Source organism: Physcomitrium patens, chromosome 4 (assembly GCF_059467195.1).
Source record: "Physcomitrium patens ecotype Gransden chromosome 4, ASM5946719v1, whole genome shotgun sequence".
Taxonomy (NCBI): Eukaryota; Viridiplantae; Streptophyta; class Bryopsida; order Funariales; family Funariaceae; genus Physcomitrium; species Physcomitrium patens.
This window is the reverse complement of record NC_143413.1, coordinates 11,509,574-11,524,755: the sequence shown is the minus strand read 5'-3', so window position 1 is coordinate 11,524,755 and position 15,182 is coordinate 11,509,574. Positions and strand designations below refer to the sequence as shown.

At 40.3% G+C, this 15,182-nt stretch overlaps 1 protein-coding gene across 3 annotated transcripts; it reads left to right on the top strand.

Annotated features, from left to right (window-relative positions):
- Positions 1–5,636: 5,636 nt before the first annotated feature.
- LOC112281343 (formin-like protein 3) lies at positions 5,637–14,105 on the top strand. Of its 3 annotated transcripts, none has more exons than XR_016502619.1 (17): positions 5,637–5,856; positions 6,419–7,116; positions 7,427–7,648; positions 7,782–9,586; positions 9,791–9,914; positions 10,057–10,128; positions 10,275–10,373; positions 10,518–10,559; positions 10,747–10,827; positions 11,094–11,144; positions 11,440–11,521; positions 11,712–11,810; positions 11,968–12,039; positions 12,366–12,482; positions 12,758–12,826; positions 13,163–13,229; positions 13,341–14,105. XR_016502619.1 is itself a non-coding variant. In XM_024517746.3 (17 exons), exons 1-17 carry the CDS (start codon positions 5,784–5,786, stop codon positions 13,559–13,561), a joined length of 3,990 nt encoding a protein of 1,329 aa, XP_024373514.2. In that variant the 5' UTR covers positions 5,637–5,783; the 3' UTR covers positions 13,562–14,105. The 3 variants fall into 3 exon arrangements, 2 of the variants coding, with proteins under 2 accessions (XP_024373514.2, XP_090105880.1); XM_024517746.3 differs by having other exon boundaries at positions 11,716–11,810; XM_090249754.1 differs by lacking the exon at positions 5,637–5,856 and adding an exon at positions 5,948–6,084 and having other exon boundaries at positions 11,716–11,810.
- Positions 14,106–15,182: the final 1,077 nt, after the last annotated feature.

The following is a 15,182-nucleotide window of genomic DNA, read 5'->3' as shown; positions in this document are numbered from 1 at the left end:
CCAAATGCAAACTTGCCATGACGTAGTCTCAACTCTTCGTCCAAGCTGCGGAGGTCACAGCACCATCCAGAACTATCGTGCACCGAATCAAATCACCCCATTTACACGACGTTGTCTGGAGAGATCAGATTCAGTGCTAGAATTCGTCCCCAGAATTGTATTTCTGACCTCGTCGCCATCTGCGGTTTGCATAAAGCTATAATTACGAGGTTTGTATGTATTCTGGTAAACATATCTATATTAATTTTTATTGACTAATGCCCCATTTATTAATCTAATGTACTATATCGAGAGGTTAAAACATTACAAAATAGTGGAGTCAAATTGGTTTCTTTTAAGGTAGCCAACTCATTCTTGACCCCATTTCCTATTTATAGGGTGGTGTATTTTTGATCAACTTGACATGATAGTATTGATTAGTTTTGACACCTTATGGTTTCACATTACTTAATTCACATTTTGCATCAATTCCATGACACCATTACAAGGTTTGTATGTATTCCGGTAAACATATCTATATTAATTTTTATTGATTAACGCCCCATTTATTAATCTAATGTACTAATACCTACAAGAGGTTAAAACATTACAAAATAGTGGAGTCAAATTGGTTTTTTTTAAGGTAGCCAACTCATTCTTGACCCCATTTCCCATTTATAGGGTGGTATATTTTTAATCAACTTGACATGATAATATTGATTAGTTTTGACACCTTATGGTTTCACATTACTTAATTCACATTTTGCATCAATTCCATGATGCCATGGGATAAGAAATTAAGAATTTTATACCAATTCAAAAAAATTGCTAGGAAATCAAGCATTTTTTATTTTATAATTAACCATTGGTTGGAATTAGGTTGGCTTATATGTTGGATTTAGACCAAAGAGAATCTTTAGTTTAAATATTAATATAAATTCCGTTTTTAGACAAAATTGAGTAAAAATACCTAGAATCTTATTGATTTTTATTTTCCTGTGTGGAAATGTTTTTTATTTTTTCATATACTTATGGAAAATATGCTAAAATGCTTAAGTTGTTGAAAATAGATCAACTATTTGTCACGGATATGTATAGGTACATTAATAAATACCTATATGATTAGATAGAAGTAGGTAAAAGTAGATAAAAGTAAGTTAATTTCATAAGACCTTCTAAAGAAGCTTTCTAGAAGCTTTATAGATGCTGCTTTGACTTCACATGTATTTGTAGTTGATTGGTAGGTTAAAAACTTAATCAACAAATTAACCACATGTTGGTAGCTTATGGAACAAGCTAATTATGTGGTGCACATATAAAAAATTTACCTTGCAAGTTAAGATATGTGTCTTGTAAAGTCAACATGTTTTGGAGGTGCTACAGGACATCGCCACGTAGCTCCTAGTTAAGAGTATATATGGAGGCAAGAGTGAAGCCTTCTTCACTTTTATCAATGCCTTTCTAGTCCTGAGTCTTGTTTCAAGACTTTCTAGTCTTCTTATTTTTGGCAATAGCCATTCTAGTTCAATATTATATCATCTTTGAATGACTTTCTAGTTCTTTTCAATGACACAAGAATGTATTGAGGATTTTCTTTCTTCGAGATTCATGTCCTTGACACTTTCTTAGACATCACTATGGCTGATTCAAGGCAGGTTTTGGAGATCAGTAGGAGTCTCTCAACGTTTGGTGTTTCTATGTATACATTGATTATACAATATAATAAAACATCATGAGGCTATGATATTTCTCTCTTTCCTTATAATTGATTGAAACATATTAATTTTATCTTGAATGAACATGGTATTCGCCATTATGTTTTTGGCCTTGATACCCATTGATTGAGTCATTTGTTTATTTTTGTTTTTCAATCAAGTAACAAATTGATGTTACTTTGATTAGGAAACTTGATCTAGAAACATTTAAGGTAGAAGTATTATTCTTCTTATAAGGATATGTTATGACATACATATTTAAAAAATAATAAAAGATTGATTTTGAACAGATATGAGTTGTAAGCAATAAGTCATAGATAATTTTGTGTGCTTCAATTTATGTGCGCAAGTATCCATCTTCTCTTATAGAGTTGAGTTCTTTTGTATTCCTGAATTGATTGTATATCAATAACTTGTAGTTACAATATGATGTTTTTGAGCAGTACCTTTACATTGTGCAATTTAAATGTCAGAATTTCATCACAATTTGTTTCTAGAATTATTTTAAACAGTAAAATTTTCAAATCAAAAACCAGATTTCACATATTTTTGTGTATAAATGTACAGCTTACACAAATGGAAGTTCATATTTTAAGAAAACTTACACAAAATAGAATCAAGATTATAGATTTACATGGCCTTAAGAATACATATGATTCACTTCTACCTCAAAAAAAGTTATCACATTAACTAATTTTTTGCATATTTTCTGGAACAACAGCACATGTTCAACTAAGTAAATACAAATAAATAAATAAATAAATAACTTGTCATCCCTTAATTCTTGTAATGAAAAAGGTTGACATTTTTCCCATGGATAGATCAGGCTCACACCCACCTTGCCACAGAGCCTCTGCCAAATGTCGCTCACAATTATCACAAAGGCAGTTGCAAGGCTTTTCATACATGCCCACAAACTCATAAAGATATTATTATATGTTTTTTGTGGATGGGATGGTTGGTCATCAGTCATTGGCTGCAGAGCATGCCTTCTATTTGTTGCTTGGTCTTGGAGTTGAAGCCAAGTGAACCAACTGGGTTTTGTACACCAGGGGGAGAGAACCTACCCTCAACTTCCTGTATCAGCTCTACCCCTCCTTTTGCCCATGTTGAGGGTCACCATTGGTTCTGAAAGGAATCTCCTTTCTGCTTGTGAAGGCTTCCTTTGAGTGCTCCCTCTCTCTCACTGGGTCTTACCACCATGAGGTACATAAGAGCTATCCTTGCAAACTGTCTTGAAAGGTACTTGGTTTTGGAAGGATATTATGCTTCTTTGGTGTGTACCAATTCAGAGGGAGCCTGCAGCATGCTGATGGGTTCTAAATTTAATGTGAAGGCACAGATTCCTCTGTGTTCTGAAACTCTACCTATTTTGAATCCTTCAAAGGTTTAAGCAGCTTTACCTCACTTTTTTTGTTTTGGTTCCAAGGTGCTGGGTCCAGCTGAATTCTATCCCAAAAGATGACAATTGGGTTTGTTTATCATTGTTGATGTTCATCCAGTAAAAAATAAAAAGAACACACTCACAGTAGATAAGCTTTCCCTGAAGAGATGCAAAACATGATCATAGCTGCACAGACAACTGCATCTTTGTTCTATGAGATCTGCTTTGAAGTGATTGAAATATGTGCAAAACGTATAAAGATGTTGTTACAAATATCATGGTGTATATTCTGCTACTCAAGACTGTGAAATTTTATGATTAAATGTATCGTGATTGGGAAGAAAGTGAGTTTCAAAGTTGGTGATGTACATGATGCTTTTTATAAATTTTTTATGTAATATAAATAATGAAAAAAAAAAAAAACATAATAACATAAAATGCCATCTATGCATAAGTAAGGCACTAATAGTTCTCATGGTCATTAGTGGTGTATAAAACTAATGAGATTTTAAGCTTGTGATATAGCATCTTACATACTGCCATCTATGTGATACAAAATTGGAGCAAGATACTGACCTCCAATTGAGCTTATTATAAATGATTTTTTGATAATTAATACATGAACCTATAATTATTTTTGGTTAATATGAGAGTTGTAGGAAATTCAAAAGGAAGCAGTAATGATTTACAGCAACATAAAAATTGAAAAAAATAAGTTGCAAGTATAAACCCATAAGTTTAAAATTTAAGATTTCTTCATATAAAATTTGAACAAATATAAAAAATTATATATATATATATATATATTGAATGTTGAACTTATAATTTTTAAATGAAATTTTCTCTAAAAATCGATTTGTGGGCTACACAGTAGGCCAATGAGTCAAAAGACAAAGAAATCAACATTGAATGAGAAATTGACATGTCCTCTCACATGACAACAATAATCGCACAATATATTTCATTGATTTTTTAGGGAGTGTTCTTGAGATGGCTCTTAAAAATATATTTATGGAACAAGATTTATTTTTACTAATACCCGCTGTTAAAATTTTTACCATGTTGTCCTTTAACTCGTCCTTCTATTTAGGAAAAGAAGGCAAAAAAGAAGAAAAAACTTTCATTTTGCAGAGAATACTTTGGAATGTTCTCATAAACTGTTAGAGAGCCCCAGGTCGGCCTTGAAACCACCTAAAACACTGTCAACCCAACCTCTCTAATGGCCACGAATTCTAGTTTGGATCTACTGGACTGCATAATTCATCCGTATGATGAATAGATGAGCCCAGTCTTCGTTCGAATGGCCATCCAAAACTGGAACATATGGTGGAGCTTCGTCCGTGGTGTTACTGGAGGAAGACCCGAACCAGCAGGCACCACACCAAGACCGGTCGGAAGACCCCTTTCAAGGGGGGGGGGCGGGTCTTGGAGAGTGGGAGTGTCAGCAGGGAGGGACCTGGGGGCGAGTCTTGGCCAGAGTTGCATTGCCTTACATCATCCTCACGCCATAGCCAAGATTGCTTCAGTCTTCTCGATTCGGATTATTCCTCTCCACGTCCCATGCTCATTTTCACCTCGGATTGCGCATCTTACGTCGGCGCGGTTTAGGAGTTACTCTTGTCTGGAATCGGATTTTCGCTTATACTTCACCTCATTTGATGCAATGCTGAGAAAGCTATCTTGTTAGCTCGGACTCTGAGATCGGAATTGAAGTTCCAGTAGTGTATCTGAGATCTTTTGTAGAGGTAGCTGATAGCTTGGATCGTGTTGAAGTGCTATGCAGGCCTGGATTTGTAACAAAAGAGGGCAAAGGATGGTTTTCTCGAGTTCGGAATCACCCTGTTAAATGATCATGTAAAGTCGTTCTTAGGGTTGGCTTGAGGATCCGACTCGGTTCTGTGCTGCGAATGTTGGAAAGTCATTGTGCTTCTCTAACGGTATAGCGGGAGGATAGCCTTGTTTGATGGATTTGTGAGCGGCGGGATGATGCTCTCTCTGAAGCGGTGGTGTTGCACTTGGAAGCTGCTGTGAATCCTCTAGGGTTCAGTGATAAATTCGTATGCAGATTTGAGTTTTGGATCCTTGGATAGGTCTCTCTGTGGAAGATTTGCAGATGGCTTTGAGATTGGATATTGTGAAACTGTAAGACGTATCGTTTTGGTTAGCTTCAAGTCGTTGCTTGATTGCCCTCAATTGATCTAGGTTCGAAGTTGGCTCGTTCAGGTTCTGTTGTGGCATATTTTGCAGCAATTTTATTTTTATTTTTTTATTGAGTAATTGACCAAAAGTTTAGAATTATCCTATTTATAGAAACCGGCCAGTAAATCTGGGTCTGCACCAAGCATTGATTACTGTAAGCTTTTGTTTAAATTGCTTTGCAATCTACGAATTTACTTCCTCCTTATCATTGTCCCTATTTGCGAGAGAGCGGGAGAGCGGAGAGAGAGAAAGAGAGCGCGAGAGAAAGAGATTTCTAACCTAGTAATTTTCCACAGCAGCCATTTGCGTATAGTGGACACAATTGAGCACAGCGAGATTGACAGCGATACCTAGCTTGGTTCATTTATAAATCTGATCATTGACTGCCCCTCCTCTTTTTGGTGCGGAAATGAGCTAAGGATACTGATAGAATGCGAAGGCGTAGTCATAGCTAAGGACTAAGAAAGAGTCACAATTTCGCCAGTGATACCTTTGTGCATGGGAATATGTCTTTGTTCCGTCGATTCTTTTACAGAAGACCACCAGATGGTCTTTTGGAGATTACTGAGCGTGTCTACGGTACGTATCTGTGCTCCATGCCCTAATTTTGTTGTCCAAGGATGAAGGCATATATGTCCATGGTTGCGCAATTAAGTGATCGCAACGTTAATTTGCATTCGGTTCATCTGGTGGATCAAACTTCTCTTTCAGTCTCGCCCAAGCCAGCTGTTTTCACATTTTTCTCACTTCGATTATCCACAATGGTAGATTCTTTGTAAAGAGGATTCCACTACTTTTGCGTAAAATGTAAGACCAAATTTTTTAGTTTCGAATTTTATTTCTTGTTGGTTTGAAATTTCCCCTGAAGAAAATTAACAGCGATAGTATCTGTGTTGGACGATAGTTGTCTGTTCTATTTGGTATCCACTAGTAGATACGCTTTCGTCTGTTATTTGTAGTGGTACTCTTAGAGGTTAATAAACGATTGGCATATCTTCAATTTTGAAACCGTGTCAGAGACAGCACCTTCAGTTAATTTTTTGATAATGGTTTTGTGAATTCGAAGTGCCATTGACAAGGTGGGATGTGTAATTTAACTTAATGCTGTTATCTTGAAATTCCTTGTTGCGTTCTGTGGCAGTTTTTGATTCGTGCTTCTCGACAGACGTATTTGAGGATGAGACATATAAAATTTACATGCGGCAGATTGCTACACAGCTGCATGAGCAGTTCCCAGATTCTTCCTACCTCGTGTTCAATTTTAGGGAAGGGGAGAGAAAGAGTCACCTGACGGAGATTCTCTCACAGTATGACATGACGGTAATGGATTACCCTCGGCATTACGAGGGCTGTCCTGTTTTATCCATGGAAATGATTCATCATTTTCTTCGCTCCAGTGACAGCTGGTTGTCTCTTGAAGGCAGCCAGAACATTATTCTCATGCACTGTGAGAGGGGAGGGTGGCCCTTGCTTGCTTTTATTCTTGCATCCTTTCTCATTTACAGGAAGCTGCACACTGGGGAGCTGAAGACATTGGATATGCTGCATAAAGAGGCGCCCAAGGGATTGTTACCTTTAGTTTCACCCCTTAATCCTCTTCCTTCACAGTTACGATACTTACAGTATGTTGCTAGACGAAACAATACTCCGGAATGGCCACCTCAAGATCGGGCACTTACCTTAGATTGCCTCATGTTTCGGGTAGTTCCAACATTCGACTCAGAGGGAGGATGTAGACCTCTCGTACGTGTTTATGGCCAGGATCCGAGGCTGAAGGCGAATCGCACGACGAAAATGCTTTTTTCACAGAATAAGAAGAGAGTTAGGCAATATCGTCAGGTATTAATTTTCCCGGAGTTTTGCTGAAGTTTGTCTGGACTCTCGGTAGGTTTGAAAACTGGATGCTTAGGTTAGTTCATACCAGTTTTATTTTTCCGTTGTACCTGCCTGGTTAGATTCGTAGCAAAACAGTATGTAGATGAGTTTTCTGAAGTTCTGTTACAGTGGTGTTGAGATCTTGTGGAAGAGATCTTTGACCATCTTGTCATCATGATCGGCTTCGAAGTATCACCGTAATACTTAGAGTTGGGTTGTTTACACAATACTGTTTTGGACTAAATTATGTCAAGTAACTCTTGGTGTCATGCAGGTTGACTGTGAAATTGTAAAGATAGACGTCCAATGCCCAGTAAGAGGTGACGTGGTTCTGGAGTGCATAAACCTGGATCCTGAAACAGATCGAGAGGGAATGATGTTTCGAATCATGTTTAACACAGCCTTCATTAGATCGAATATACTAATTCTGACGCGTGATGACATAGATATAGTGTGGAACGCGAAAGAGCGATTTCCAAAAGACTTCAGAGCCGAGGTAGCATTTTTTTTTCTTTGTTTTACTGAGCAGGTGTATGCTAGCTTGTCATTGAAATATGTTTGGTTACGTTACACGTACAATACTGAATGAGGTGTAATTTTATAAACGATTCGTCATGTTTCATCCACAGGTGTTATTCAATGAGACCGAAGCTATACCTTCGAAAAGACCTCCTGTGATTATGCTGGGTGGGGAAGAAAAAGAGGTTCTCCCGATGGAAGCATTTGCCAAAGTACAGGAGCTCTTTAGCAGTGGGGATTGGGTTGATGGACATGGAGATGCTGCGCTTAGATTTCTTCAGCAAATGACACAGAATGGTTTTCAAGACTTAGAGAAGTTGATTCCTGGAGATGGATTTAATTCTCCCGACTCTCGGTCTGCTCCAAATTCGCCTAAGGATGGGGGTGGTGGTAGAAAATTGCATTTTAACTTGACCCCACAACCAAGTCGTACAACTTCATTTGATACAAGTCTTCACAAACCATCTATTCTTTCTAGAACGCAGTCACCATCGATGGGAAGAATAGAAGGGGTTAAAAATGATTCTGCTGGGCAGACAACTAATCCAGTGCCTATTCTTTCAGCTATTGATCGTTCCAGTGGTGCGACAGCCCTTTCAGCCCTTGCAGCCCCTTCTCCTGCTCCTCCCCCTCCTCCTCCACCTCCACCTCCATTTGGAGGTCGTCCCAACAGTAGTGCCCCTGCTCCACCCCCTCCTCCCCCACCTCCATTTGGAGGTCGTCCCAACAGTAGTGCCCCTGCTCCTCCCCCTCCTCCCCCACCTCCATTTGGAGGTCGTCCCAACAGTGGTGCCCCTGCGCCTCCTCCTCCTCCCCCACCTCCATTTGGAGGTCGTCCCAACAGTGGTGCCCCTGCTCCTCCCCCTCCTCCCCCACCTCCATTTGGAGGTCGTCCCAACAGTGGTGCCCCTGCTCCTCCCCCTCCTCCCCCACCTCCATTTGGAGGTCGTCCCAACAGTGGTGCCCCTGCGCCTCCTCCTCCTCCCCCACTTCCATTTGGAGGTCGTCCCAACAGTGGTGCCCCTGCTCCTCCCCCTCCTCCCCCACCTCCATTTGGAGGTCGTCCCAACAGTGGTGCCCCTGCTCCTCCCCCTCCTCCCCCACCTCCATTTGGAGGTCGTCCCAACAGTGGTGCCCCTGCTCCTCCCCCTCCTCCCCCACCTCCATTTGGAAGTCGTCCCAACAGTGGTGCCCCTGCTCCTCCCCCTCCCCCACCTCCATCTGGAGGTCGTCCCAACAGTGGTGCCCCTGCTCCTCCCCCTCCTCCCCCACCTCCATCTGGAGGTCGTCCCAACAGTGGTGCCCCTGCTCCTCCCCCTCCTCCCCCACCTCCATCTGGAGGTCGTCCCAACAGTGGTGCCCCTGCTCCTCCCCCTCCTCCATTTGGAGGTCGTCCCAACAGTGGCGCTCCTGGTCCTCCTCCCCCACCCCCTCCTCCTGGTAAATCAGGTGCTCCTCCACCTCCACCACCACCACCTGGAAGATCTGATGCTCCGCCGCCACCACCTCCACCGCCTGGAGACAGAGGTGTGGGCGGTCCACCTCCACCTCCACCACCCCCAGGAGCGCCAAGGCCAGGTGGTCCTCCGCCTCCCCCTCCACCACCTGGAGGCAGGGGTGTGGGTGGTCCTCCTCCACCTCCACCACCTCCAGGAGGAGCTAGGCCTGGCGGTCCTCTTCCTCCGCCTCCACCACCAGGAGGTAAGGGTCCCGGTGGTCCACCCCCTCCTCCACCACCAAGCGCAGGCAGAGGTAGGGCAAGTCTACCTGGCCCGCCAGCTCGAGCGCCTGCTCCAGTGGCCGCACCAATTACAAAGAAACCTGCACCCTTGAAACCCCTTCATTGGGTCAAGGTTACCCGTGCTTTACAGGGGAGTTTGTGGGCAGACTATCAGAAACAGCAGGATTCAGCAAGGTAAAACTTTCTAAAATTTCTGAAATGTCAAAACTACTACGTACTTCGTATTTTTGTTGATTTGCTCAATGGTTAGCTTTAGAGAAAATGAAAGGCTAGTGCCCTGTGTAGGTTGGAATGGATATTTGAAGGTGAGACGTTTCAAGATAGTATTATTTTAAATTTTTTCCTGCATATCTTCTGAACGAAGTTCTGAATCAACAGGGCACCTGATATTGATATGTCGGAATTGGAGGCATTATTTTCAGCAGCAGCACCTGCCTCAAGTGGTGCTGCAGCAGATAAGCTGGCTAAAAAGACTGCTATCAAGCAAGAAAAAATTCATTTGGTACGGCTCGGTTCTGCTTACAGTTTATGTTACCTAGAATGGCCAAAATTGTGTGATAATGTGAATTCGTGTTGAATATTTTGAGTCAATGCAGGCAACTAGGTAATCTTTTTATACTATTAAATTTTCATCTTTTGTGCAGGTTGACATGCGAAGGGCAAACAATTGCGAGATTATGTTGACGAAGGTCAAAGTTCCGTTGGCAGAAGTGATAGTAAGTCGTCTGAAAAACCGTCTCCTCTACTTTTGATGGCTATCTTGCAAAACACTGAGCTGAGGTATTGCGATTCCTTGTTGGCATGCTGTTGGTTGGCCCTATGAGAGTAGAATCTTATTTCTGTTACTTAATATTATGTGTAGAGTGGAGTTCTTGCCTTGGACCCAGCTGTATTGGATACAGATCAAGTGGAAAATCTTATCAAGTTCTGCCCAACGAAGGAGGAGATGGATATGTTGAGAGTAAGTTAATTAACATTTTAATTGTATGGCTGTTGTGTTTTTAATGATTGATCACGAAGGTGATTGGATATCAATGATTATAAATTTTGCATACTCATTATTCTACTTGTAATTACTTTACGAATGTTTTCTGTGTTATTTCAGAACTTTACTGGTGACAAAGATACCCTTGGAAAATGTGAACAGGTACATCTTGGACTTTCTTGTTGTGTTCTCCTGGCTATGTATCTTTATCAATGGTATTAGTGATTGCTTTTTCAGGTTATTGCAATTTTTTGGTTATCATTCCTTGAAGTGGAAACAATAGTTTGTTCAAACGAGAATTAGATTATGTCCGTATAATAATCGTGTTTATTACTTTGGCTGTTTGCAGTTTTTTTTGGAAATGATGAGAGTTCCGAGGATAGAAGCCAAGTTGCGTGTCTTTTCGTTCAAGATCCTTTTTAGTCAACAGGTGAGTATTTAATGTTAACTAGTTGTGTATTACACTGTACGTGAAGATTTTGTCGTAAGCATTTATACAAAATCTTTTCCACGTAACAAGGATACCTTCAAAATTCCTTTTTGTTGCCATTATTAACACAAACATTCCAAATGGGATAGCATCCAAGCCACATTTTTAGTCCATGCACGGCTTATGTAGACTGCATCTTTCTGTGCAAGCGAGTGTCACAAATTAACCAGTTCTGTGTTATCCACTAATTTTCTTACATATCGCAGATTAGTGAGCTGCGGGACAATCTATTGGTTGTAAACAATGCTTCAAGACAGGTGAGTGTAATTTTTTTTTCTCACTTTTCCTCAAGCTGTCGTAGATTTGTGTTACCTGTTAAGATCCAGAGTCAGAAACACGTCCAGAGAAGGTGCGGCGTTTCAGAATAATGAAGTGAGCTCTTTGTCAAAGATAGACAAATGAGTGACGTGGTAATAACTGCTGTGACTTCCATGGTTGTGAGTATTGTTTTCAACGAATGGCAGAAGACATTACCTGGAAAGCTAAGCAGATTCTGGTAGAGTTGTGTTGACATGATCAAGGCTAGTATTTATGTTCGTCGTGTTGTTCCAGGTCAGAGAATCTTTAAAGCTGCGACGAGTAATGCAAACTATCCTGTCCCTTGGCAATGCCTTGAATTCTGGAACAGCTCGAGGTTTGTCACATAACGTCCTGGAATCTTTTGAACCTACATTTAGACTTTTCAAGAGTTCTCTACAGTTATATAGCAGCTTCTTGGTTGCCTAATATTATATCCTCTATGAGATTCTGTTATTGTGGGATTCTGGTAGTGAAGCAGATTACATGTTTCCTTTAGATCCTAACATACTTGAAACATGTGAAAGACAGGCTCTGCCATTGGTTTCAAGTTGGACAGCCTTCTTAAGCTTACTGATACTCGTGCTCGGAACAATAGAATGACTCTCATGCACTATTTGTGCAAGGTGATCTATATTTCATCCACTGTTTGCAGATATCGAAGGATGACATTATTCAATCTCTTAATTTTGGAAATGCTTTTCTTTTTCTCAAATGCGATACGCTCCTGAACTTATTCCTTATTTTGTGCTGCTCACGTTTAATTATTTGTGGATTATGTAGGTTGTAGCTGATAAGTTGCCAGAACTTCTTGATTTTGACAAAGATTTACAAGATCTGGAAGCAGCAACTAAGGTACTTAAATGACAACTTGTCTTATTTATATTGTACTAATTTTTTACGTGTGGTTGCGTGTGTGTGTGTGTGAGAGTGTGCATAATTTCATTTTGTTTCATTTCCGGGATAGACCAGTTATCAGCAAAGTCTGCTTTGATGTCTATATACGCCCTTGAAACTACAACTTACTTATGTTAAATAGGAAATTCCTTTCATCCTGTCCAAGTATTTTTTAATGTACAGAACTGTCTAGGCTTGCGATTGTTACAAGATATGATACAGCAACCATTAGCCTGCATGATTAAACTTGCCAACTCGATCTAACATATGTGGTGGATTCTCAGATTCAACTGAAGTCATTGGCAGAGGAAATGCAAGCAGTGAGCAAGGGTCTAGAGAAAGTGGAACAAGAGATTGCTATGTCAGAGAATGATGGTCCTGCATCTGCGGGTTTCCGGCAGGCATGTCTTAGCTGTACTTAATTGGTATCATGATGCTTATAATGCATATTTATAACCCGATTAGAGATTATTGCAAATAAGTGGATAAATTTTAATGACTTTCACTACAGGTGAATTTCAAAGTTACGAGCTGCTATGATGTGGGTTGTATCTTTGTGGGTGTCGTGTGGTGGAATTTTTCCTGAAGTATCTGATGGTTTAAGGCTCTTTTCTTATATTTTCTACATTTTCAGACTATCTTCGGATTCACTCATCAATTCCCAACTTGTGATCAGGTATCTAAGGAATTTCTTAAAACAGCAGAGTCCGAAGTACGCGCATTGGCTTCTTTGTACCTTGAAGTGGTAGGATTTCTCATCCAATTTGGCTTTCTTTAGAATTGTAGCATTCCATCAGCTGTTGTGAATGCAGTGGTTTCTGATACAAACCTATTTTATCGTCAGATTTCATTGGTTAAAGTATTGCAGAAGATATTGGATTGAGGTCTTTAGAACTCTTTATAAAAATACACTTGTTCCCCAGAATAGTTGGTGTTCTCATGGAATAAGATTCTTTCTTACAGTGAACGAGCATATCAGTTACTACCGCCAATGGCCTGCAACCTTTCTGTGATGTGGTTTTAGTTTGCATTTGGTATTTGTATTGATTGCATAGCAATGACAAGCAATGCGGTGTTACAGGGCAGGAATGCAGATTCACTTGCTCAATATTTCGGCGAGGATCCGGCGAGATGTCCATTTGAACAAGGTACTCATTGAAAATGACTTCATTTTAGGCTTGGCGTAAGGATTTTCTGCTTTTACTACATTCTGTTTTTGAGATTATTTCACTAATATTCTTATTTTGTACGGTTTACAGTTATTTCAATTCTGTTCAATTTTATGAAAATGTTCAAACGGTCATACGAAGAAAACACTAAGGCAACAGAGATGGAGAAGAAAAAAGCTGAGAAAGATGCCAAAGACGCTGAAAGAGAGAGAATGAAATCTTCTCCTAAGGAAATAGACAGGAAGAGGTCGTTGCAAGACAGGAAAGAGGCAGATGCAACATTTTCTCCTTTGAGGTCCAGGATTGGATAGGACCTCCAAAACACGTCTCTGAAAGGGGCTTCAGCTAACATCTACTATGGAGGCTGTTCTTTGTTACTCCATCCAGCATGATTACTCCAAGATCATAGCAACAGCCCAGATCCACCCTTTTGTATTGGATTCAGGTTGTGTACAATTAACCCCATTAATTTTTTCTAGATAATTCTATTCCTTCATCAGGTACTTTGCATGCTCATGTTACTGGCCTACCCCGAAGAATGTGGGATTCAAGACCGTTTGGCAACTCGAGGTGATCAACATAGAGGAAACCTTGACAGAGGAAATTAGTCAGTGAGGGGCAATTAGTGTCCCCAATAGCCATGATAATTTTGTGTATGTCTAAGGTGTCGCAAGTAGGGTCACTTGTTCAATATTATACCATGAACAAAGGAAGTACTGTGGATGTAGTATGGGTAAATTCTACCTTTGTACAGTAACTTTGAGGACCAAATAGCTTTTGGATGTCCGAGGCTGGAATTATAACTTGCAAACACGGAGTCCTCCTTTTCAAGGTGGTTGGACTTGTTTTTGGGCTTCTGATGTGTGCTCAATATTTTTGATGTATACATTATTATTCTTCCCACCTAGTATGCGGTGTTCTGTGGAGGCACCTACACCAACTGAAGCCGATCAATCGGCTCACACGAAGTCTTTTCATTGAGCTCCCGTAAGTGCGAACTCCAATTTCTTAGTTTCGATTTTTGCTGTAACTTTGCATCATGATTTTGAGTTTGATCACTGTGAACTATGTGTTGCGAGTTTTATTATTTTTATGACTTTTTTCTGGCAATTTCTGTAAATTTGGCCAGAATTTTAGCACTACTTTTTTTTCTGTTGTTTCAGATGTTTACATCAGAGTTCCAACAGTCTTTGGTATTAATGTTTATTGAATTTTGTTTCAATTACAGCTTAACTGTCTGAAAATTCGTAGCTTTGAGATCTTGGACGTTAAGCGGATGGCTCTCGTCTTCTGCAGATACCTCCAGGCTTCATTTCTATTATTTCTGCTTGAAGTTTCCTGCAGAGATTCTTTTACTTTTTGGTAAGCCCCGCGCGTCACTGTTGGTGGGAGAACCTTGGAGTCGTAAGTTGAAGATCGCAAATAGCAATTTTTGGATGGAAAAAATCAGTATGACTTAATCTTCCGGCTTGTACCCACCAGGCACTCGGAAATCGAAGTACCTCATCTTAAGTAGCTTGCAGGCTTTTATCTTTTTCCAGAAGCTGGATCTAGGCTGTTTTCCATCTTATTTTTTGGGGAAGGAACTGAAGTTGGTGACTGAATTCTTTTTTCACCTTTGGGAGGATTTCTGAAGGTGTCAGGATTATCTGTGTTAAATGTATCGTAAAATACTTGGTACTTGGCTAACGTGTGCCTCGCATTTTTGGTGCAACTGTGCAACTCACTTCTCCCTAGTGTTGCACGCTGGTTGAACGACATCGTGGGTATCTTCTTATCTTTGTTTAGTGCTTTCTTCCTAGTCATGCCTCATTACTAGGCCACTTTAAATTACGGAAAGCCCTGAATACCTAAGTTAGCTTATTCTAAGGTCGTGGCAACATTTTATTTTAGGTGAACTAGGGATGGATGAAAGTCGTATATGGAGCTGTC

Coding starts and splice junctions, on each gene's coding strand:
- LOC112281343 (XM_024517746.3), top strand. CDS start 5,784: ATGTCTTTGTTCCGTCGATTCTTTTACAGAAGACCACCAGATGGTCTT. Junction 9,915..10,056: donor AGCAAGAAAAAATTCATTTG/GTACGGCTCGGT, acceptor TCTTTTGTGCAG/GTTGACATGCGAAGGGCAAA. Junction 13,230..13,340: donor GAGATGTCCATTTGAACAAG/GTACTCATTGAA, acceptor TACGGTTTACAG/TTATTTCAATTCTGTTCAAT.